Raw genomic sequence first — 25,024 nt, 5'->3', positions numbered from 1 at the left:
AGCAGAAAAAAGGACAGGTTGGGATATCAATTTCATCCAGTCAGGAGAGATTGGATGAAATCATTAAATCTCCATCAATGATTCTGGGTTTGGCAAGCCAGCTAAACAATAATTAACTGCTGAATAATTTTGGCCTTAATTTGGTTTGGGCTCAATCTGCACACTCAAGAAAAAAATAAATCACACCAATAAAATCAGCAATTTCAATACATGTTTTTATTTCATCTTGGTTTGTCATTTTAAGCTCGTCACGGTAAGCTTAACCATATGAATCCTAGTGTTCTGGGCATGTAAACATTTGGCAAAAATAGATCTACAAGCTTGCAATTTGACATGAGGTGAGCTTGCAAATCTGCTATTCTCAGCCAAGAGATTTGGTGTAGCGGTAGATAGAAGAAATGGGGTGCCAAGTACAGACCCAAAGTATAGGGTTTAAGTGGTCAAGGTGATGTGATCTACTGCACCACATGGATGTCTCTAAACCCATGTTTATTTGGTTGCCTAGCAACATCTTCATGACTCTAGGCCCGTCTGTAGGCCTGAAGGACAGTGCAGTCATGTACCATCAGTAGTTCTCCAACCAAAAAACCTAAATGAACCCATTTAGGACTGAGACCAGATTCTACAAAATGTCTTGAAAATCGTGACCTAAACCTATGTTTCTATGTCAGTGGTTCTCAGACTATTTCATGTCAAAGAGCCCCAGAATAATTTGTACTTGGCCGCCGACCCCCATCTGAAAATATGTTGTTCCAGGGACCCCCCCAGAAGCAAAGATTTGAGTTGAAAATGTTTGCTCTGAAAGAATATATATTCAAAGATTTGCACATTTTCATGATTTCTTTTTTTTTGCAGAAATAGCAGATCTGAGCTTGTAGATCTGCAATTTTTCAATAGCTTACCCTAAGTAGAACATAATGCTTAAAACACCAAAAAGGGTTCCCGTCCTGAATGTATTATTTGGCAACGGACCCCCCCCCCCCCCCCCCCCCCCCATCTGAAAAGACTGTCAGAGGAGATTTGTGTTGACCTCATTAAGACCTGAGACCAGATTCTACAAATGTCTTCTAAATCATGACAGTTTTCTGAAAAACCTATGTTTTTATATCAGAGGTTCTCAGACTATTTCATGTCAAGGAGCCACACAATTCTATATTTGGCTGCCGACCCCTATATCTCAAAAATATTTTGTTCCAGGGACCCCCCCCCCCCAGAAAATAGCAGATCTACAAGCTCACTCGGTGCTACGCTACTAGCTTGTAGATCTGCTATTTTTCAACCGGTAAAGTTAAAAATAATGGTTAAAAGGTGGTTAAAAGCTAAAGTGACATAGATACGTTCCAGGTCTTAATGGGTTAAAACAATTCTAAATGACTCCATAAAGTATAAAATATGGTTTAAGTGGTTAAAGCGACCGTGATGCTGGCCCCCTGGAACCCCTTCAAGGACCCCTAGAGAACCATCGACATGCTGGCCCCCTGGAACCCCTTCAAGGACCCCTAGAGAACCATCGACATGCTGGCCCCCTGGAACCCCTTCAAGGACCCCTAGAGAACCATCGACATGCTGGCCCCCTGGAACCCCTTCAAGGACCCCTAGAGAACCATCGACATGCTGGCCCCCTGGAACCCCTTCAAGGACCCCTAGAGAACCATCGACATGCTGGCCCCCTGGAACCCCTTCAAGGACCCCTAGAGAACCATCGACATGCTGGCCCCCTGGAACCCCTTCAAGGACCCCTAGAGAACCATCGACATGCTGGCCCCCTGGAACCCCTTCAAGGACCCCTAGAGAACCATCGACCACCACTAACAAGCATACCTCCACATTTATATACAAAATGGCACAAAAAAAAAGTTATAAAAATGTTGTAAAAATGATTATTCCACAGTTATTCTAAAATATTATTTCAGCCTGGCAGCGAAACGGAATCCTTTGAAAACATGTACCATTAAAAATAAAGTAATCTGCACATTATTTAAATTTCATGAACCAATATACCGAATCCTTTATCAAGATCCTGGTAGGATATAAAAGAAACAATACTGGATAAATGTGCCCCAAAAGAGGTACTGGTAAATGTAAAAAAAAAAAAAAGAGAAAACTACTAGAAGAGAAAGATTTTAATTTTGGACTAAACTGTCCTGATGGAGATAACCTGCTTACTTCTGTCCTTCCAGATTCTACTAGCCTAGTGTTGAAACCAGCAGTACTAGAGGTCCTGGTAGGACATAAAACCAGCACTACAGAGGCCCTGGTAGGACATAAAACCAGCAGTACTAGAGGTCCTGGTAGGACATAAAACCAGCAGTACTAGAGGTCCTGGTAGGACATAAAACCATCAGTACTAGAGGTCCTGGTAGGACATAAAACCAGCAGTACTAGAGGTCCTGGTAGGATATAAAACCTGCAGTACTAGAGGTCCTGGTAGGATATAAAACCATCAGTACTAGAGGTCCTGGTAGGACATAAAACCATCAGTACTAGAGGTCCTGGTAGGATATAAAACCAGCACTACAGAGGTCCTGGTAGGACATAAAACCAGCAGTACTAGAGGTCCTGGTAGGATATGAAACCATCAGTACTAGAGGTCCTGGTAGGATATGAAACCATCAGTACTAGAGGTCCTGGTAGGACATAAAACCATCAGTACTAGAGGTCCTGGTAGGACATAAAACCAGCAGTACTAGAGGTCCTGGTAGGATATAAAACCATCGGTACTAGAGGTCCTGGTAGGATATAAAACCATCAGTACTAGAGGTCCTGGTAGGACATAAAACCATCAGTACTAGAGGTCCTGGTAGGATATAAAACCAGCACTACAGAGGTCCTGGTAGGACATAAAACCAGCAGTACTAGAGGTCCTGGTAGGATATGAAACCATCAGTACTAGAGGTCCTGGTAGGATATGAAACCATCAGTACTAGAGGTCCTGGTAGGATATGAAACCATCAGTACTAGAGGTCTTGGTAGGACATAAAACCAGCAGTACTAGAGGTCCTGGTAGGATATGAAACCATCAGTACTAGAGGTCCTGGTAGGACATAAAACCATCAGTACTAGAGGTCCTGGTAGGACATAAAACCAGCAGTACTAGAGGTCCTGGTAGGATATAAAACCATCGGTACTAGAGGTCCTGGTAGGATATAAAACCATCAGTACTAGAGGTCCTGGTAGGACATAAAACCATCAGTACTAGAGGTCCTGGTAGGATATAAAACCAGCACTACAGAGGTCCTGGTAGGACATAAAACCAGCAGTACTAGAGGTCCTGGTAGGATATGAAACCATCAGTACTAGAGGTCCTGGTAGGATATGAAACCATCAGTACTAGAGGTCCTGGTAGGATATGAAACCATCAGTACTAGAGGTCTTGGTAGGACATAAAACCAGCAGTACTGGAGGTCCTGGTAGGATATGAAACCATCAGTACTAGAGGTCCTGGTAGGATATGAAACCATCAGTACTAGAGGTCCTGGTAGGATATGAAACCATCAGTACTAGAGGTCTTGGTAGGACATAAAACCAGCAGTACTGGAGGTCCTGGTAGGATATAAAACCATCAGTACTAGAGGTCCTGGTAGGACATAAAACCAGCAGTACTGGAGGTGAGGACCAGGACTGTGTAAACCAAACATTAGTACAATGTTACAGCATCAGAACTATTGGAGTCCAGAGCAGTTACTGTACAGATTGTTCATGTTGTCTTAGACGCATGCGCGCGTGTGTGTGTGTATGTATGTGCGCGACTGCGTGCGTGTGTTGTTTAGGGGTGTGTGTGTGTGTGTGTGTTTGCGTGCGCACATGCTGTTTAGGGGTGTGTGTGTGTGTGTGTGTGCGTTAAGAGACAGAGGATATAGCATTGTGAGGAGATCCCATCTGTGTCAGTACTTTGTCCAGCCATTGCAGAGGACCATGCAGATGCACCTCGATCCAGCAGGGGGTGCTGGTCACATCCTGACGATGGTACTCTGCCCCCCATCCCTGAAAGAGAGACAGACAGAGACAGAGACAGAGAGAGAGAGGAGAAGGTATTTTATGATATGGGTCCAAGATTAACAGCAGCAAAACCATATTGAAAATAACTACACAAATAACAATTACAAATTAATAGTCACACAAATAATTGCTGTTTTTTGCATTGAACATTGGTATGTTACAATGTGTATTTAGTTTTTTCTTTAACATTTTATCCCACGATTTTGCAATCCATTTTTTCACCAATTGCCTAAATTGTAATCCTGGGCGCTACTCTTACTCTGCCAACCTGGGGAGAGCCCCGAACTGAGCTCATGCTTATGAGGAGTGAGCGATCAGCTTCTTATTACCTGACAGGGTGGAGTATCCCCCGGTAGGACGTAGCGCGTGGAAGGAAGTTAAGGAACACGTTATTCCAATCAGTTCCTTTCCCCTCCATCAGACGCCCCGGCTTGCCAGAGGGAGGCAGTATAGAGACCAGGATTACTGCATGTTTTGTGAGGGTACCTACCATAGGGTATGGACGCTGATGACACAGAGGAGAGAACACGCCCCCAGCACCCCCGGCAGGAATAGAACCCAGGACCCTTTAGCTGTGAGGTGACAGCACTACAGAGTGTGCGTAAGGACATACCGGTAGTCTGTTTGTCGAGATACCAACGCTAAAGGCACCAGGCCAAAACCAAAACCACACGCACCGGGAGAACGGGATCAACTCCAGCCTGAGCCATAACTTTGTTCAACCTATACTAGCCTGCCGTTACTGCTGTACCATAAGAGAGAGAGCAGGCTCGCTGACTCGCTTCCTCGTTTTAAATCACTCCTGAAGACCCATTTATATAAAGCTGCTTTTAATCCTTAATCTTTTATCGTTGCGTTTGTTATGTTTTCTCTGATGTATTACTCACCTTATTATCCGTTATCCACTGTTGTGCTATTATTACCGTATTATTACTATTTATTATTTTGTATTTTCCTTTGTTGTTAAGCACTTTGTGACCTCGTTCTTGAAATATGCTACATAAATAAAGCTGTATTATTATTATTATAACATCTGTTGTAACAGCATCCGAATGACAGATGTTATATAAGAGTATACAACGCTAACATTTACGTGAGATAAAAGCATGAATACATATTTCGATGATCCACCACTACTACCACTAGCCCACTTTGTTCAATGATGCGCGTTGCCTACTCTATAATTTCAGGGTTAACATATATTCCCAAGGGGAATATAGAGCGTGAGTGTTATAGCATTAAAATGAACATGACATGAAAGCAGTCATTGCAGAACGAGAGCTTTCTCTGACTGACTTACAGTTCAGTCAGATAACTCACAAATAGATTTAACCAATATTTATTATAGAATGAGAATACAAGTGTACATATAATATTTTATCTTGGCGTTCGGCTCTGCTACATTTTCTCCCTGCTCAACACATTAATTAAACATTAAGAGCAGGGAGATAGATATACAATAACAACCCCCATGGGGAGCAGAAATAGCAGAGCTCACCGGTAGTGCTGGGGTGGCGGTGGGAGCAAACAATGCATAACAACAACCAGGAACCATAGGCAGATTGGGAAGGCAGGAAGAATGCATGCAGTCTATAGAGCCAAATTACAATACCCAAAATGTCGGCCACTCGCTCACTCACACTTGATAACTCCAGCATAGGGGTGTTATGGTGAAATTGGTGACCTGACGACATTTGTGACCATCATGAGACAAACTGCCATCTTTGAGACCTTATAAAAGTCTAAACTTTGATCACACTAAGAAAGTGAAACCATTCCGCGGCGATGCATCGCCTGGAATGAGAATCTCGCTCAACTATGGACGGCTATCACTTCCAGGGCGGGTGGGAGTGACCCGTCCTGTAAGCTCATAGCGCAGATTTCTTTGGCACTGGTGCCACGTTGTGGATTATAGGGGTAGCAGTGCGCAATGTGTTAACACCCCGATCGCCCAGGACGAAGTTCACAGTCCTTTCAATTAGTAACGGCCAGCGCCCAGGACGAAGATTGATCAAAAAGACGGAGGTTATTGATATCAAAACCGCTCGCATTGCTCCACCGCCTGGGAGCGCCTGTTGCGCAACACTCAATGTTGCGCAAAAGTGGGACGTCATCGAAAATGTTCCCCCCCCTGTTTAGCCGACGAGACCGAAAATCTTAAAACGTTAATAACTCTTGATCTAAATCATAACGTCTAATTCTAAGCATCATGTATTAGATGGCCCACCGCGGTCCCGTCACTAGTCGCGGTAGATTTAATCATACCTCCCGTTGTTGTCGATCGCCTCTAGAGTGTTTTGTCTACATCTAGCTGCTACAGCCACATCCGGGATAACATCCGGTCCATCGGTAAAAGTGCTCCACTACTATAAATCGTCAGGCGCTATGATTTAATGGATTAAATAACCCTGGGCGTTTGGGGTATTAACAACAGCCCCGTCTTGTTGTTACCTTGACGAAGCTCATGCGGATGGTGCACATCTTGGTGAGCTCGTAGACGGCCTCGAAGCCGTGGTTGACCGACTGGGCCAGCAGCTGGGCGAACTCCTGGTTGTTGAAGATCTTCAGGCTGCAGCCCGACGGTATCTTGCACACGGTGGTGGGATGGAAGCCGTGGTGGTGGTTGCAGTTACGGCTCTGGACGAAGATGCTGCTGCCCGACAGACACTCTGCGTACACCTCGCCGCCCACGTAGTACAGGTGGACACCTGGAGAGTGTGGTGGTACATTTTGTACTTAAAAAAGTGTCAATACTGCAATGTAGAAATACTCTGGTACAAGTAAACATCCGGAATTCAAAATGCCCAACTTTGGGTTTTTTTTTCAACCACGGTTCATGTTTTAGGTTGTTATCAGAGAAAGTAAAAGACGAGTGTTTGCTGCTTTCTTTTGTTTTAACGATTTTAGCTATTTTCCTACTAGACCCCAGGAAATTATATCTGGACACAAAAAGATAATGGGATCTATTGAATGTGAAGGTGACAAACTGACATATTGAGCCTACGACACACAGTATGGCATCGCCCTAGCATCCCCCTTCACATCCAATAGATCCCGTGATCTTTTGTAAATAGCCGATCAATCCGCTATATTCACTAGTTTGGATCCCGGGCAAACGTTTAGTTTCTCTTTTGGGTCTTGAGCTAAAAGATCTGGGAACCACTGCTCAAGCCTAAATCAAATCAAACTTTATTTATATAGCACATTTCAAATAACAGATGAAGGAGTTTAAAGGAGCATTCAGTGATTTGAGTGATTTGGAGAACCACCCAGTCCGCCCCGGTAACAAAATGTGCACATGCACGCTCTACAGTGGGGGGAAGTGCAACAGGCCAACAGCATGTGCACCAAGGCCCGCCCCCACTCGATCATGATTGGAGGAAGGCCCCTCTCATCCTGATTGGATGAAGGCTTTGCCACCCACCACCAAAACTGAAACTAGGGTTTTTTGATCCCAGGGGCTCACTGGGGACAGGGAGGAACTCCTTATATGGTCAGCACACTCTATGTAGGGAGGATTATCCAGAAAAAAAGAAAAAATAAGTGATATTTAGATTAAGTCAAATCACTGAATATACCTTTAAGTATCTCAGGGCCTTGTTCACGAGTGAGGGGAGGGCGGAGCAAGACCTCAGCCGGAGAATCGGAGCAGCAGACAAGATTCAGGCAGTATTGCAGTCGCTGTACCACACAAGGTTGTGGATACAAGCGGACAAAATTAGTTTTCTCAGAGGGGTAGCTGGCAAGTTCAGTCACATGAGAGAGACTCGGAGTAGAGTCGCTGCCAGCTTAGGTAGTTCGGGCATCTGGTTAGGATGCCTCTCGAGCATCCCCCTAGGGAGGTCCTCAATGCAAAATAACCTTATGAATGAATTCTAAAAATGACAGGGAGCCAATGAAGTGTAGGCCAGAACAGGACTGATGTGTTCGTGAAGGGGGATTCTCCCTTGGCCGGGTGGCCAGAGTTTACGCTTTTGGCCATCAGGCAGAAGAGGCTCTGAGCCACTACTGCTCCAGTGTGTGTGTGTGTGTGTGTGTGTGTGTGTGTGTGTGTGCTACCTTTCCCTATGTGTCGGCGCGTGTTCTCAATGGTGCTGTTGCGGTTGACGTTGGACAACAGGCCCAGGCAGAAGCGCTTGCGGGTGTGCGTGGGGTCCGTGAAGCCGTCCACCAGCACGCTGCAGTCCGACGCCAGGAAGGCGTCGCCCACGCGGTTGTTCAGCTCGTAGTACACAATGCTGCACCAGTGCTTGGGCTCCTCGTACGCCACGGGATGCACGTCTGGGGGAAGGGAGAGAGGGAGGGGTAGAGAGAGAGAGGGGGAGAGAGAGAGAGACAGAGGGGGAGAGAGAGAGAGAACTTGAACCCTCTACACATTACCGTTTCCCAAACACTGGGTCAGGACCCGTTTGTGGGTCGCAGACACATTGTTATGGGTCCCCTTTAGTTTTTAAATACCAAAACTTTTCATGAATTAAAAACTAAATTCAATTATTATTTTTCCCACGTAACTCGAGAACAGTTTGCCCCACCGACTTCAAATTCGATACACGCGTTCCACACCCCCACAGGGGGACACTTGTCAAAAAAACGCCACAAAAGGCCTCTGCCCGGGCTCTGGACAGGGCCCCTGCCCAGGGTCCATATATTCTGACATCACACCACTCCATATTGGTATCGGGTACAGTCGCCCCTAAACCATCTCGCCCCTCGATTCTTCCGCCGACCGCTCAGTCTGACGGTTCTTGTATTCTTTATTTTGTTTTGAGAATAAGGTTAGAAATAAGTTTAGGGTTAGGCATCGTTTTATTGGGGTTAAGTTTAGGTATAGGGTTAGGCATAGTTTTACTGAGGTTAAGGTTAGGAATAACCGTTTAAGCATACTTTATTTAGGTTACTTTAGGAATACCAGGCCGCGCAGTTCCGCCAGCTGTACGCCTGGGGCGAGTTGGTAAAGGGGCGAGTAGTTTGGTATTCCTCCATATTTGGGCATGCCTGACACAGAACTCCATAACCTGGCCTGTTCTGACAACACAACACACCATATTTATTATTTGGGCATGCCTGACACAAAGGGACACAGAAAGATAAATGCAGAAATCTCCATAGCAGATAGCAGCTCTACAAGCTCACAACGAGTTGCTTCGCACCGTGTTGTGAGCTTGTAGATCGGCTAATTTCACTAGTTTGGGACCCGGCGAATTGTAATTTCCGTTTTGGGTCACAGGCTAAAACGTTTGGGAACCACTGCTCTACAGCAGTGGTTTTCAACCAGTGGGTTCCAGGTGGTCCCCAGCAAAATGATGGTGAGTTCGTAACCAACTTTACGCTATCAAGAGTTACATTATTGTTAAACATCTGCATTTTTACAAGAAGTCTGCATAGAGAATAATTAGAGAATGTAGAATAATTGTTATTTTGATCAACGTTGGCCTGTCATCTCTCCTATGGTACCACATGGAATGTACAGCATTGGAATTGTGGACAAAATCGTATCCAACGATATGCAATATTCTTTTGTTTTGTGTCTGAGAGGCTAAATGTCATCAATGGCTCAAATGCAGAATCAAACTAGAAAAAGTGCCCTTCTGGGCACAGGTCTCCACCAGGAGGATAGGACTGTGTGAGATGTTTGGCAAAATGTTTAGGAGTATAATATAAACATGTTTTTTTGTTTTAGTTTTTTGCAACAATTTTCTCCATTTTGTTGAGGAAATGCAGAGCCAGATCACTCATAGCATCTTTGAGGATAGAATTCTGGATGAGCAGGACATGTGCAGCATTTTGAACGAAACGGGCCACTCCTGAAAACTTTGGAAGGCAATCTTAGCCAATCAGTGTAGAATCGGAGAAATCCAACAGACTCGTCTTGATCACATGACTACAGAGATCATGTGGACCGATTTGCGTGAGATTTGGATGAAATCTGTGCGACTAACATAAGCAATGTGTTTTGCAGAAATTGGCCTCATGGTGGCGCTATGACCAGCAGATGTGGAGCGATGCAGGGACAAAGTTTTTCCATGGCCTCTAGGGAGTGCGCATACATAAGTTGTATACAGATCGATGCAGTTATAGCTAAAACAGGAATTGGCCTGTTATAGCGCCACCGTGAGGCTGATTTGGGGAAAAGAATTGTGGCATGTCGTCCTCGGCCTAGTGGAAATGTGAGTGTATAATTTCACGGAAATTGCACACTGTTTGTGATTTGTGGCATTTTGTTCGAAACGGACCAATCGTGTGAGCTTTGGAAGCCAATCTTAGCCAATCAGGATGGAAGATGGGAAATGGTGCCGCTCCGTGTTGATCACATGACTATGGAGATAGTGTATAACGAATTGTGTGATGTATGGATAAAATGTGTACGAGTAATCTACATAAATGTTTTTTGCCTAAATCGGCCTGTTATCGGCGCTATAACAGGCCGTTGAGGAATATTTGGGGCAGAGGTTCGTCGTTGGCATCCAGGGAGTGTGTGTGCAAAGTTTGGCATGGATCGGGCCAACGGTGCCAGAGATTAGCTGATAACGGACGGACGGACGGACGGACGGAAGGACGGACGGACGGACGGACACACACACGGACGGAGTGCAAAACATACTCTCTCCCCATGCCTTCGGCCTGGTGGAGACAACTAGAAAAAGTGCCCTTCTGGGCACAGGTCTCCACCAGGAGGATAGGAGTGTGTGTGTGATGTTTGGCAAAATGTTTAGCAATATAAACTTGTGTGTGTGTGTGTGTGACGCGGCTTGGCCTGTTGTAGCGCCACCATGAGGCCGATTTGAAAACTGTCAAGTGGCATTTCTTCCAAGGCCTATATGCATGCACAGTTTCACCACAATTGGACGCTGCTTTAAGTAGTTGTGGCGATTTGTACAAAATGGGTACAAAGCGGGCTACTTCTGAAAAGTTTAGAAGCCAATCGTAGCCAATGAGGGTGGATTATGAGAAATCAAACAAACCTGTCTTGATCACATGACTATGAAGAGCATGTGTACCGATTTGTGTGAAATTTGGATAAAATCTGAAGGAGTAATATTAGAAAATGTGTGTTACATATGTCGGCCTCCTGGTGGCGCTATAAAGAGCAGATGTGAAAAATTCCAGGCAAAGGTTTTTCCTTGGCCTCTAGGGATCCGTGCAGTTAGAGGTAAAAACACTTTTCGGCCAGTTATAGCGCCACCATGAGGCTGAGTTGAAAATGTTCATGTGGCATTTTTTCCTCGGCCTAGTGGGAATGTGCGTGCACAATTTCACGGAAATCACACGATGTGTTCATGATTTGCAGCATTTTGTTTGAAACTGAGCACTCCTGCCAACTTTGGAAGCCAATCTTAGCCAATCAGGATGGAATCTGAGAAATCTGAAAGACCCGTTTCGTTGAATGGCTCTAGAGAGACTGTGTACCAATTTGCGTGATGTTTGGACAAAATCTGTAGGTGTACTGTCCAAAAACTTGTTTTGCACAAAGCGGCCTCCTGGTGGCGCTATAACAGGCCGTTCTGGAAATTTTGGGGCAGAGGTTCATAGTTGGCATCCAGGGAATGTGTGTGCAAAATTTGGCATTGACCGGGTTAACGGTGCCGGAGATTAGCTGTTCACAGACGGACGGACACACACACACACGGACGGACGGATGGACACACGGACGGACGGACGGACGGAGTGCAAAACATACTCTCTCCCCATGCCTTCGGCCTGGTGGAGACAATAATGGGCCTTGATATGAAAAGGGTTGAAAAGCACTGCTCTACACCAGCGGTTCCCAAAGTGGGGTCCGCGGCACATAGCCAGGTGGTATTTCTTTTTAAACTTTTTTTAACATTAAAATTATGTTTATCTACGTGGTCATTTCTGCCAAGTTGCGCAATAAACGTATTTTTTGTGTTGTTCATTGTGTTTCTCCCATGTTTGCTTTGGGCCAATAGCTGACATGATTACTAAAACTACAACATCAGTCAACCTGTCGTGACCCCAAACAGTAACAGCAGGACGCATGCTGCAGAAACAACAAAAAGACTCAGGACACTTGAAAGGTTTCTGCGGCCGCTTCAGATGAGGGGGTACCTGGAAAAATGTCTACCCCAAAAGGGGTACCTGGTCCAAAAAAGTTTGGGAACCCCTGCTCTACACTACAGCAGTGGGTTCCCAAACCTTTCAGGTCGAGACCCAAAAGAGAGAATAGACGTTCGCCCAGGACCCAAACGCTTCGCTTGTAGATTGGCTACTTTCACTACTTCTTAAACATTTGGTTTTTCTAATTTATGGGAATCTCTTAAGATTTTTTTATTTTTATTTCTTCATGAAATTAACTGGGAAAACAATTGGTAGTGGCTCAGGGGGGGGTAGAGTGGCCGGTACGATAATTTACAATTTATCGTTCCACAGAGCAATTAAGCGAGAGACACAGGACAGACATACCCGTAGAGAGAGAAGGTCAGGATAGTGAAAGAGGACATAAAAATAGAGGAGGAGTGGAAGGTAAAGGTCACACACACACACACACACACACACACACGCACACACACACACTTTGTCCTCCAAAGCTGTGACACGCTGGGTGGTTGCCACGGTTACCTGGCCTGTTGTTGGTCTCCATGGTGGCGGTCGGCATGGCGACCAGCAGGCCCGTGTCCATTGGCTGAGTGTACTCCTGGCTCAGCGAATCGTCCGGGGGCATGTAGGCAGGGGGAGGGGTGTCCGCTGGGGAGGGGGCAAAGGGCACACCCACGTGCGCATGCACACACACACAGTATGTATGTGATTAGACACAACACAGGTTTTAATGATGGCATCTGCTGTCTGATTTATGCATTTCCATATTTCATCTTTTTATGTTTAGTTTAAGTACAGATCTATGAGCTCACAATGCGATGCGGATGAGGGGTGAGACAGACAGACAGACAGACAGACAGACAGAAAGACAGACAGACAGACAGACAGACAGACAGACAGACAGACCCGGTAGAAAGCAACTACCGTATTTACTTCTAAATCCTGACCTAAGTTTTCTGAAAAACTTATATTAACTTAATATTTATATAGCAGCATCAATATTTTTGAATACTGTACATACTGTACAGAACCCCTAAGGGGTTCCCGTCCAGAAGGGTAGGGTTACAAATAGGGGTTACCCCCTATAATGGGTTAAATACTAAGTAGCTATAAGCAATAACATTTGTAATGACTTTTTTTTGTTTTTGTATTCAGACAGCCAGCAATGAGTTAAACGCTACCAAAAATGTTTTTGTCTTTGTGACACATCTAGGGGCCACAATCTGCATTCAAAGATTTTCCTAGAAGCTTTGTCATTGGCCGGAAAAAACCCTGCTGAAATGACTAACCAATCAGGAAGTAGACGGGCAAATGGACCAATGACAAAGCTTCTAGGAAAATCTTTGAATGCAGATTGCGGCCCCTAGATGTGTCACAGAGACTATTTTTTTGGGAGCATTTTACCCATTTCTAGCTGTCTGAATACAAAAAAAAAAAAAACATATATCATTAAAATTTTGAGAAATACTGCAAAAATATGCTTATAGCAGCTTTAAGTAAAATTGTGAGGTATTTTCTCTTTACTTGAGTAACCACTTCAACCCTATCTATATACATTTCGGCCATCTTTTCAAAAGACATTTATACATTTGAAAACTTGAAATGGGACATTTCAAGTTGGGACAAAACTTTCTACTTTTGGTACATTCTGATGACAATACCGGACTTTCCGGACTTTTACTTGTAGAAGAGTATTTCGATATTGTAGTATTGATACTTACTTACACAAGTAAAACATTTGAGTACTTGTTCCACCCACTGGAGACAAGGCAGTGGGCGAGAGACAGACAGACAGACAGACAAGGGAGTGAGGGTGAGACAGTACCTGGTACATTAAAGGGACTGTCGGCGTCGGAGCTCAAAGGGGACGCTGGGTAAGCGTTGTCCGGGGAACATGGGTGAGGGAACGCGCCCAGGTTGTTGCCATGGCCGACCGGCGCAAAGGATTCTGGGTAGGTGGCGTTGTGGGGCATGAGGGGCTCGTTGCCGTCCCCATGGAAACGGGAGAGGACGCAAGGTCGTGAGATCATTTCGTTGTTCCTGGGGACGAGGACAGGGGGCAGCACTGTGCGCACACACACACACACACACACACACACACACACACACGTACACGCACACACATTAAATATGGTTTAATGCAGTGGTTCCCAAACCTTTTAGCCTATGACCCAAAAGACAAATTAGACGTTGGCTTTGCGCCGCATTGAGAGCTTGTAGATCGGCTATTTTCACTACTTCTTAACACAAAAACTGCTCGTGACAGAACGTTCCGCCATATAGAATCCAACCGGCAACCGCACCGTGCATCACACTAATACCATGTAGATCCGGATCGGCACTGACACGGTTAAACATTAGTTTTCTAATTTATGTAATTTATTAGATTTTTCTTTGATTTCTAGTTTTTCTACATGAAATTACTGGGAAAAAAACATCAAAAACATTGAATTTGTCTTTAATTTACTTATTCTCCTTACTTATTTACTTATACTCCTAAATGTAGGAAACAAAAAATAAAGGGACCCATAAAAATGTGTCCGCGACCCACAAATAGGTCCCGACCCAGGGTTTTGGAACCAGTGGTCTAATGCACAATAAACTATGAGGATGATGATGTGCAATTTGTGCAGTATTAAAAATAACTTGTGTCGATGCCAGGGTATGGGGCGGGTTGTTGTGTAAGGTGTTTGCAAGAGAGAGAGAGAGAGCTTGGTTATATATATGTGTGTGCGTGTGCGTGTGTGTGTCAGAGAGTGAGGCTGCTGTGTAGCCTATAGGACAAAATAATTGTGATCATCTCAAAATTAGATTAGGCGATTATGTAATAATTTGTGACAGGCCTAACTCCCAGGGGTCCGGCTTCCAGGGAATCCCCGTCTAAATTACTGGTAGTTTTGAACTAAATGGACTGTACTGTATACTCTGTAACTCCTCCGACTACAATATAGTATAATCTACCCCCACCCTAGGAATGGTTTTATTCATGTGGGAGTGCTTCACATGCGTTTTAGTTTCTCTCCATATCTTAAGAGAACCTTGAGCTCATATTCAATGAAAGAGCATGTTTATCTCTGTTCAAAAGGGAGTATGTCTCCAGATGTTCTTTTTGTTGTACTTTTTAATTAACTAAGTGTTCTCATTCAAGGATGTGGCCTTCTCAAAATGATAACCCTAAGTATTCCTGTCTACAGACACTTCTATCAGTATGCAGTGTTACACACAGTTATAACACACAAATCTGTCTTTAGTAACTTAGTAACTTTAATAACAAGTAATATCCTACACATAATTAACCTGTCACTTCTGTTCTGCCTGCTTCTCCTCAGTGGCTGGAGCAATTGATCTGGATTGGCACACGTCGGGCATTGACCATTAGCATTATGAACACTTTACCAAAATGAAAGCTGTATATTAGCCTCTGTATTTGACTCAAAAAGAAAAGCCTGGGGAAACCCATTGTGTGACAAAAAGTCTATGGACTTTTAATGACTTCTTTGTGTGACATCATGTGTGTCAATCTAAATACATCTTCACAACTGAGCACATGCAAATTGATCAATCCTATAAAAATCACACTTGTGAAGTAGTAAGTAAGTAACCTGGGCGAGCCATGAGGCCCATAGGAGCCTATCTCCTGTTTCTGTAGCGTGAGGCAGCTTGATGTACAAGTACACCCCCTGGACATGACGCTAGTATGTCGCAGGGACTTACCCCCAATCCAACCCTTGATGCGGAGTGTCAAGCAGGGAGGCACTGGGTCCCATTTTTATGACCCGGCTGGGGATTGAACCCTGACCTCCCAGTCTCAGGGCGGACACTCTAACCACAAGGCCACTGAGATGGTTTGAAGTGGTGTGAAGTGAGTCATACATCACATTCCGTGCTCAGCCAATCAAGTCATCTCAAAGTTGGTACACACCCATGCTTCGACTCCGCGAATGAAACAAGTGTTGTGATTGGTCGGGAAAATATCGTATCCGGGGGAAATACATCCGACGGATAGCTTCTCTGCCTTACGTTGTGCTTGAAAGTCCCATAGTGTTAAGGAGAAGTCCTTCTAACGCTATGTACCAGAGCTACTGGGCACAGTACCATTAAGGATCTTTAAAACAAGGCAATTGTAGTGGTATAGTCATATAGTAGCCGCAGTATAGCGTAGTATTCAGAGGTATTCTAGTGTTGTAGTAGTATAATTAGCATAGTAGTATTGGTAGTACTTACTGGGACTATCAACTCGTTTATAATGGTAGGGGTTGATGCACACATCTTTCTGTTTGGAGCCGAAGGGAAACTGACAACAGTCCAGAGCTTTCAACTCATGATGAGACTGTGAGAGAGAGAGAGAGAGAGAGAGAGAGAGAGAGAGAGAGAGTGAGAGAGAGAGAACACACACACACACACACCCACACTTCAGGTATGCACAATTGACAAATACCCTAACAACAAAAACAACAGCAACACATGTGCATGTATGCACGCATGCATGCATGCATGCATGCATGCACGCACTCACACCTGTTGTTTGTTTGGATAGAAAATGCCCGGCTCATCTGCAGAGCTTACAGTATTAGAGGTCTTCTAAAACAGTGTGTGAGTGTCATGTGTGTTTTACATAGAATCAGCTCATATTCATTCAGTTGTTGTCACAAACATTCTGTTGAGTGGAAAATATTTAATCTCTGAGTTAAGTCTGCAATACTGTACATGATTGACTGGTTAATGTTTAACTGGTGTGTGTAGGTATACAGAACTACACCCGCCATTCCACATTGATTGATTGATTGATTGAATCAATACTTTAGTTCATTGGACACGATGCTCCAATTAACTGCAGCGGACAATGAGGCATCTATTTTTTTTTTTATATCTATGATCTTACAGTAGATGACATGAGGAAGTCCTACTAGCAGACATTACCTGTAGATCAGGCCACCTCCATACCTTACAGTAGATGACATGAGGAAGTCCTACTAGCAGACATTACCTGTAGATCAGGCCACCTCCATACCTTACAGTAGATGACATGAGGAAGTCCTACTAGCAGACATTACCTGTAGATCAGGCCACCTCCATACCTTACAGTAGATGACATGAGGAAGTCCTACTAGCAGACATTACCTGTAGATCAGGCCACCTCCATACCTTACAGTAGATGACATGAGGAAGTCCTACTAGCAGACATTACCTGTAGATCAGGCCACCTCCATACCTTACAGTAGATGACATGAGGAAGTCCTACTAGCAGACATTACCTGTAGATCAGGCCACCTCCAGACCTTACAGTAGATGACATGAGGAAGTCCTACTAGCAGACATTACCTGTAGATCAGGCCACCTCCAGACTTTACAGTAGATGACATGAGGAAGTCCTACTAGCAGACATTACCTGTAGATCAGGCCACCTCCAGACCTTACAGTAGATGACATGAGGAAGTCCTTTACGATGAGACACTTGTAGGCGGCCGTCCAGAGACCTGGGAATGGTCACACACTGACCTACATACACACACACACCACACACACACACACACACACACACACACACACACACACACAGTACATGCACACGTTATGAAACCATGAATGGCAAAAGGGAAAAAAAGGCCAAGAATTGAAGACCAACAATCACAGTATCACACACATTGATATTTCACATCATGTCCACAGAGAATACTCACCACTGTTGAGTTGACCCATTCAGACCGTACGACGTGTGGGAACATCATAACTAATCCAACCGGCGGGTTGCGCATTTTCATTGATATCAAGAAGAATCCCTCGTATCTCCTAATCTAGGGAGCTCTCTGTGGTTTTGACCAGATGGATATTCATTTCTGACCTGCCTCTCGTTCAAAATATGAACGCGAGGGATTATCGAGGGACTTTTATTTTGAAAGAAATCCCGGCGCTGATTGTGTTAACCACACATTTTGTGCCCAAGACGTCTGTGGACGTCTTTAGTATTACCGCACGTGCAGTGCCCAAGACGTCTGTGGACGTCTTTGAAAAAAAAAGAAAAATAAATCATAAATGTTTTTTTGGTTTTTTTAATACGTGGTGCCAAAGTTTGTGTTTTCGCCATTGAGAATGCATTGGGCGTTTAAAATAAATAACTCAGAAACTATAAAACATTTCAAAGTTCCAGCATGTGTCTCCACAGTCAGCTGAATTAAAAAGAAAATGAATGGATTTTCTAGGTGAAAGTGATTTTCACCCACTTTTGCGTGGGCGCACAAAGTGTTAAAAACCCACCTGAGGCCAATTCTACAAATGCCTTCTAAATCAGTACTTTTTCAAAAATAGCAGATGTATAAGCTTGCAGCGCAGTCTGATCTCTCTTTAGAAGAGTTAATATTCTAACCGAGATGCATGATGAAGTCAGAAATCGGCGTGATGATCAATCTGCGCGGAGGCCGGCTAGATTCAGAGAAGATAAGGACCAGGATGTGAATGGCTGAGCGCAAAGCAAAACTGGTCCGGGAGGGGCTGAGCAAGGCGTTGCCTAGCAACGGCCGCTGTCAAAAAGAATGTTTTATCGATCCCGTTTTATATTGATAAAAAAAAAGACCTTAAGACGTCCCACATGTCCAAGGCGCGGTTTTATTTGATAGGACGTGTGTGGACGTCCTAGGCATCATAAGTGTTGTTACTGAGGCTAACTTTTAGAAGACCACAATTTAAATAAGTCCTGGAATTCAGTGTGTTTTATCCAACATGTATGACAATTCTAACTAACTAGCTAGCTAACAAACATACATTACCTAAAAGCTATCTATCTCTTTGTATTGTAGGTCGTCCTCAGGCGAGCCCTCCATCATCGCTAATCTATCCATAAGTACTTTATATACTTAGTTGAACGAAGTGTCCCAGCAGTTTATACTATGTCACTTCCTTTTTTCACTCTACAATATCCTTGACAAAAATAGCTGATCTGCGAGCAGTTTTCGTCCCCAGAATATAGGGACGCTGAAGGATTTTGACAAAAAAATCATCCTTTTGAAGTAACATAAAAACATGTTTATGTGTCGGTCTATGTGTGTACAGTCTATTGGGCAGCAGTGGTTCAGGAGCTAGAGCGGCACTTGGGAAACGTTTGATCCCTGCCTGGATTAGTGACAAAGTGACCTTGAGTAAGACACTACACCAAATAACTGCTCCTGATGATGAGCAGGCTGGTGCCTTGTGTGTGTGTGTGTGTGTGTGTGTGTGTGTGTGTGTGTGTGTGTGTGTGTGTGTGTGTTGCACATTGTAAAGCGCCTTGGATGAAGGCGCAATAGAAATGCACTTTACTGGGGTATGAATAGTGATAGCTGATTTATTCTGGGTCTTTAATTTCTTTACTACAGACTAGGAATCCCCTTGCACGTAGTAAGACAACATTTATTCAAAGGTTGATGAAGATACTAAGGGTCAACACAAAATGGATCTCTCTCTCTCTCTCTCTCTCTCTCTCTCTTCCCCCCCCCCTCCCCCTCCCAGTGCTCACTTTCTTGTCCGGGCTGGCTCAGGGCTTTCTCCAACTCCTCCATGGCGCCTTTCTTCTTCTTTAGCTTTTTGACCAGCGCGTCCACCGCTTTCTCTGCCCACTTCTCCTCCTCGTCCCCCTGTTTCCATCCCAGCAGCCTCTTCACCGCCGGGCTGGTGAACGAGAAGAGGGACGTGACGTTCATCCTGGACATGGGCAGGCGGAGGAAGGAGGGAGCGAGAGAGAAAGAATGAAAAACAGAAGGTGGACGATCGGAGGTTCTCTCTCTTCTGACTGGTTGTGTAGGTCAGAAGGTCCAACGGTCAATATGGCTTTGATCTTGGACACACCTGAGAGAGACGGGTGGGCCGGAGAGAGGGAGCGACAGACAGGGGAGAGAAGAGAGAGACAGGGAGAGAATGCTTGTTGGTAAGCTTGTAGACCTGCTATTTTCACTATCTTTGCCATCTTTTGAAGAACCTAGAATAATGTGCCTAAAATAGGGATGCCTTATGTTGTTCACTAAAGAGCTGACCAAAAATATTTTAGATTTTAATTTTCCTATTCCACAGACAAGGCGCACGCACGCACGCACGCATGCACGCACACAATTATTTGACACCCCTGTTGCCACTCTGCTGGAGAGAAAATCAATGAGTCTTTCTAAAAGGAAGAGGAGGATGATAGGATGAAAGGAGAGCAAAGGAACAAGAGATGGAGCTAATGGGGAGGAAGACCGAGACTGAGAGAGAGAGGAAGTGAAGTGATGTTTCCAGCCAGATAGATGAAAGGATGGATTGAGATGTAGGGCTGTCACGATTTTGTTGATGATTAATTACAATTTACAATTAAGGCATTTAGCAGACGATCTTAATCCAGATTGATTTACAGTAAGCAAGAACACCACAAGGTAATACAGTAACCAAGAACACAAGGCAATGCATCAAATACACAGAAATAGTCATCAAGGATCATAAGTAAACTCATCTGTCTACCATTGAAACTGTATACTATACTACTAGAATAATATACTATAATACTATAGAATGCTATGGGCTATATCTTAACCCTTATCCCTAAACCTATTTGCAATTTTTTAGCCAATCTACAAGCTCACAACAACTTGTCGATGTAGATCGGCTAGTTGAACTATTTTAAAATATTTTCCAAAAAAAATTCTTTCCAAAAAAGCAGAAATAGTGGAAATAGTTGATCTATAAGTTTGTAGATAGATATTTCTGCTATTTTGGAAACGATTGACGATTATGCAAAAAAGATTGCGATTTATATCAAATAACTGCGATTAGGCGATTATGTAAATTGTGACAGGCCTATTGAGATAGAGAGAGACCGAGGCAGAGAGGGAAAGAATGAAGCAACAAGACAGCTAGAGTTGCTCCAATCGATCAGCCATCGATCCGTGATCTTCAAATGACCGATCGGAGATCGGCAATTTACCCAATCTGGAGAAACCAATCTTTTATACCATTCAGGACAGGAACCCCTTTTGGTGTTTTAAGCATTATGTTATACTTTTAAAAATCGTAAAAATGTGGCGCAAATCTTTGAATGTGGGTTTTGACTTTCGACATATAATTTGGGAAATATTCAAATTCACAAATCCACTTACGCACAAGATCGGTATCGGTACCCTAAAAAACCTGATCGGAGCACCTCTAGAGACAGACAGCATGTATAAACGTAAGGATGGGGAATGACAGACGGATGAAAGGAAAAGGAGGCGTACGATTATCAGAGGAATGAGGGAGGAGGAGAGCGATGGAGGGATGAATGACCTAAGGGAGGATGAGGGAGGTGTTGAGTTGCACACTCTCCACTACAGAGCACTGCTCTCTCTGTAGAAGCAACTACATTATTTATCACAGAGAGAGAGAGAGAGAGAGAGAGAGAAAGGAGAAGGGATGAGGAGAAGCTGAGGCAGAGAATATGTTGCATTTATCTGTACATCACACAGCAAATTTGAAAATGTATACACAAGTACACTAGTTTTGCATATTCAATTGCATATTCCCTGTTATCTTGTTTTATTTCATAAAGTACAGCTATATTCTTATTATCTTGCTGTTGTACGTCATGTTGTTAGCAGCCAGGCACAGTCTTGACAATGTCACCTCAGCATTATATGCTTGTATATATACACAAGCATGGCGATGGAGTATGATGGAGAGAGAGAGGCCTGTCGAATGCTATCATTACATAGTAGTCACACACACACACACACACACACACACACACACACACACACACACACACACACACACACACACACACACACACACACACACACACACACACACACACACACACACACACACACACACACACACACACACACACACACACACACACACACACACACACACACACACACACACACACACACGATCACGTGGTTTCCATGGCGATAAAGTGTGTCTGTGATTCACGACGGACACACAAGTTACTTTGCAAGAAAATAACGTCCGTCTTGCTTTTCGCCAACAATAGACCACCGAAAAGACCACCACAACTCCATGTTTAAGCGTTTCAACGACACCATTCCCTTGAACGACGTTCGATCAACGGCCGTGCACCGTTTGACGTTCACAAACGAATGTTTAAAGTTAGTTAAACAACTTACCTTGACGTGTTCTCCAGAAACGCGCCGCACACTTCGACTACTACTTGTCTATTCTACAACTCTATCACTGCTGCTGCTCGCCCCGCCCACGTTCTCTTCTGCTGACGTCAAACCATACGAATGGGAGTGTTCGAAGCATTACACAGTCCCTCCGCGGCGGGTGGGTCGGTTGATTTATTGATAGGCCTACTACTCCTACTACTACTACTACTACTAATACTAATACTAATACTACTACTAATACTAATACTAATACTAATACTAATACTAATACTAATACTAATACTAATAATAACTAGAAATGCACTGTCGAGGTGCCAACTTGCACCTTGCACACTGTCTGAATCAGCAGAGTAGATCAGTTCACTTAGTGATGGGTGGGGCCCAATTTGGCACACCTGTGGTGGGCCTATATAGGCAGAATGCTCACAGTGAGCAAAAAGGGTGCACCACCACAACTGTGTCCACCTTGATGATGCATTAAGTAAGTTGTGTTCCTTTTCTGCTTCAGATTGTATGTTCTGTTACCTACCTGTTTGTGTGCCATTTAAGTTATGGTTTTGTCATTTGTTGTAAGTTACCTTCGATCCCGTTGTATGTACTTTGGTTGATTTGTTTCCTTTGTCCATTTGTTTTCCTTGTAGTGTAAAATCATCATCAATGGTGTTTCCCATGCATGCACTCTCACCATCCTCCTCCTGTACGTCCTCCAGGCTGCTCTTTCAGCCAATCCCAGAGCTCGTCCACTTCCGGTGGGGGCGTGGTCCATCAGGAAGAGCACCACGGGAAGAGGTCTGCTTGTCAGCACCACCACCTTCTGGGCCAGAGCAGAGAACCTGAGCGTGTTGAGCGCCTCGTCGAACACGGAGGCTGATTGGTTGATGATGAACGATCATGGAGGCATGGCCACGCCCACTCAGGTAGTTCTGCAGGTACAGAGTGAGTTTAGACTCTCTGAAGGGGATGGAACTTTGGCCTGTTTGTGTCTTGGTGCACTGATGCACTTCCCCAGGGTCAGTAGAGAGGTGTTGATGTTTCCCACCGCCTTCAGACGATCTGTTCTGGGTTTTAGCACAGTGCTCTGAGGCCTCATACACACAAAGAACAAATGTTCTGTGGTCTGCCTGTGTGTGATGGCTCAATGCTTTTCCCAGGGGAGTCACATGGTTTGACCAAACACTTGTGTTTGATGGCTGTGTTCTGCCCATCAAACAAATGTTTGGTCAAACCATATGACTCAAGCATTGAGGTGGCCATCGAACACAGCCGGAGCACAGAACATGCTTTTGATATGTGTGTATGAGGCCTGATGCTGATGCTGTTGCTGTTGACATGAGGAACTGAAACGGAGCAGTCTTCAATCCTCGGCAGGCGAACAGAGAAGATGCTGTGGGTCCGGCTGGACAGCTGTTTCAGTTTAGTGCAGGAGAAGCTCTGGTTCCTCTTCCCTCAACTTCACCACCTTCTGAGCCGTTTACCTGGACCCAATGGAGGTCTCTGACGAAGGAGTTTCCTCTGACGTCCTGGGACAGCCGCAGGGCGGGTCTCCTCAGGCCTCCAGCAAGTCATGGATGTTCTCGTTGTAGATTTCACAGAAGGAAACCCACACTGAGAACAATAATTAGATAGAACTTTATGTAGACGTAGCATTTTATACAGACTTGCATTTTATGTAGTCATAGCACTTTATAGTATATGTATCTTGTTTAGTATGTATAGTTTCATTATATAGATATTCCACTGTTACGCTCTTAGCTTACGCATGTTTCATGATGACTACTTTTTATATATGTGATGTCTTGCAAGGCTTATTGTAACTCGCTCTGGATTAAGAGCGTCTGCTAAATGCTTAAATAATAATTATCGTCATCATATTGAATATATTTAGTTCGGCCTCCTTCAGACAATGTAGCAGCATAGGTAATAAAATGAAAGCAGAGAGAGTGAGGAAAAAACTAGTGCAAAGCTGTAATTTGTAAAACTGTGTGCGTACTGCTCAGTATCGACCATTATTTATAGCCTATAATTTATAGATACTGATTTCTTTTCCAGCAGGACTTGGCACCTGCATCCCATGCAGTGTTGGAAAAGTTCCTCAAGTGGTAATACATTACCCATTACTAGTTACTTGTAAAATAAGTAATATTACTTTGTATATTGCCAAAAGTAACTTGTGTTTTCTCCTCACTCGTCATCATAATATTGAATCTATTTTGTTCGGCCTCCTTCAGACAATGTAGCAGCATAGGTAATAAAATTAAAGCAGAGGGAGGAAAAAACTAGTGCAAAGCTGTAATTTGTAAAGCTGTGTGCGTACTGCTCGGGATCGGCCATTATTTATAGCCTATAATTTATAGGTAGCGGCTCAATTTGGAGGAGGCGTTGTTTCCTCTATCATGATGTCTGCTGTGTCTGACAAGCATCGAAGTATGTCAACTAGGAATGTGAATAATCGATGCATGCATTAATAGTTAATACGTTTTGATAAGCTTATCGATTGCATATTATATTCCTTATCAAATATTTATTTGACCATTGAGGGCCAAGCAATGGCATCTATATGTCTGTGCGTTCCTCGGCCACACACGTGCACAGACAGCTTTACATTCACAGAAAACCACCCAAAGATAAACCGCATAATTTTCGATTAATTACGATTAGTTATTAACTGTTAAGTTTACCCGACTAATTTCTTAAATTAATCGATTAACATCCCTAATGTCAACTATACTGTATGTACAGTAACAGTGTTTTGCCTTCTATGGACTTTGTAACTGGCTGTTCTGTTTATGTCTTAGCTTTGTAAGGTATTCCTGTAGTTCTGATTTATTATGCGGACATAAATAAACATTTCAACCGTG

The 25,024-nt window shown here is 43.9% G+C and overlaps 1 protein-coding gene and 1 long non-coding RNA gene across 4 annotated transcripts; one reads left to right on the top strand and one right to left on the bottom strand.

Moving 5' to 3' along the window:
- Positions 1-196: 196 nt before the first annotated feature.
- Positions 197-22,851, bottom strand: LOC306914621 (mothers against decapentaplegic homolog 1-like). 3 transcript variants are annotated; one of them, XM_079491744.1, is made up of 9 exons: positions 22,745-22,851; positions 19,544-19,872; positions 17,444-17,553; positions 16,279-16,384; positions 13,880-14,119; positions 12,577-12,702; positions 8,059-8,280; positions 6,451-6,707; positions 197-3,984 (listed from the first exon to the last, which is right to left on the bottom strand). In XM_079491744.1, the coding sequence occupies exons 2-9, from the start codon at positions 19,734-19,736 to the stop codon at positions 3,841-3,843; spliced, it is 1,398 nt and encodes a 465-aa protein (XP_079347870.1). In that variant the 5' UTR covers positions 19,737-19,872; positions 22,745-22,851; the 3' UTR covers positions 197-3,840. The 3 variants fall into 3 exon arrangements, with proteins under 3 accessions (XP_079347870.1, XP_079347871.1, XP_079347869.1); XM_079491745.1 differs by lacking the exon at positions 22,745-22,851 and adding an exon at positions 22,164-22,275 and having other exon boundaries at positions 19,544-19,728; XM_079491743.1 differs by lacking the exon at positions 22,745-22,851 and adding an exon at positions 22,164-22,255.
- On the top strand, positions 22,611-25,024 carry LOC306914622. The gene is made up of 2 exons (XR_013788713.1): positions 22,611-22,647; positions 22,808-25,024. It is a non-coding gene; the product is annotated as an uncharacterized lncRNA (long non-coding RNA).

Source organism: Electrona antarctica, assembly GCF_951216825.1.
Source record: "Electrona antarctica genome assembly, chromosome: 21".
NCBI lineage: Eukaryota > Metazoa > Chordata > Actinopteri > Myctophiformes > Myctophidae > Electrona > Electrona antarctica.
This window is presented reverse-complemented; position numbering and strand designations above follow the sequence as displayed.

What these genes read in the sequence shown, in the direction of transcription:
- LOC306914621 (XM_079491744.1), bottom strand. Translation starts at nt 19,736, where the DNA reads ATGTCCAGGATGAACGTCACGTCCCTCTTCTCGTTCACCAGCCCGGCG. An exon ending in GGAGGTGGCCTGATCTACAG is followed by an intron (nt 16,385 to 17,443) that starts GTAATGTCTGCT and finishes TCTCTCTCACAG; the next exon opens with TCTCATCATGAGTTGAAAGC. An exon ending in GCGCCGACACATAGGGAAAG is followed by an intron (nt 6,708 to 8,058) that starts GTAGCACACACA and finishes CACACTCTCCAG; the next exon opens with GTGTCCACCTGTACTACGTG.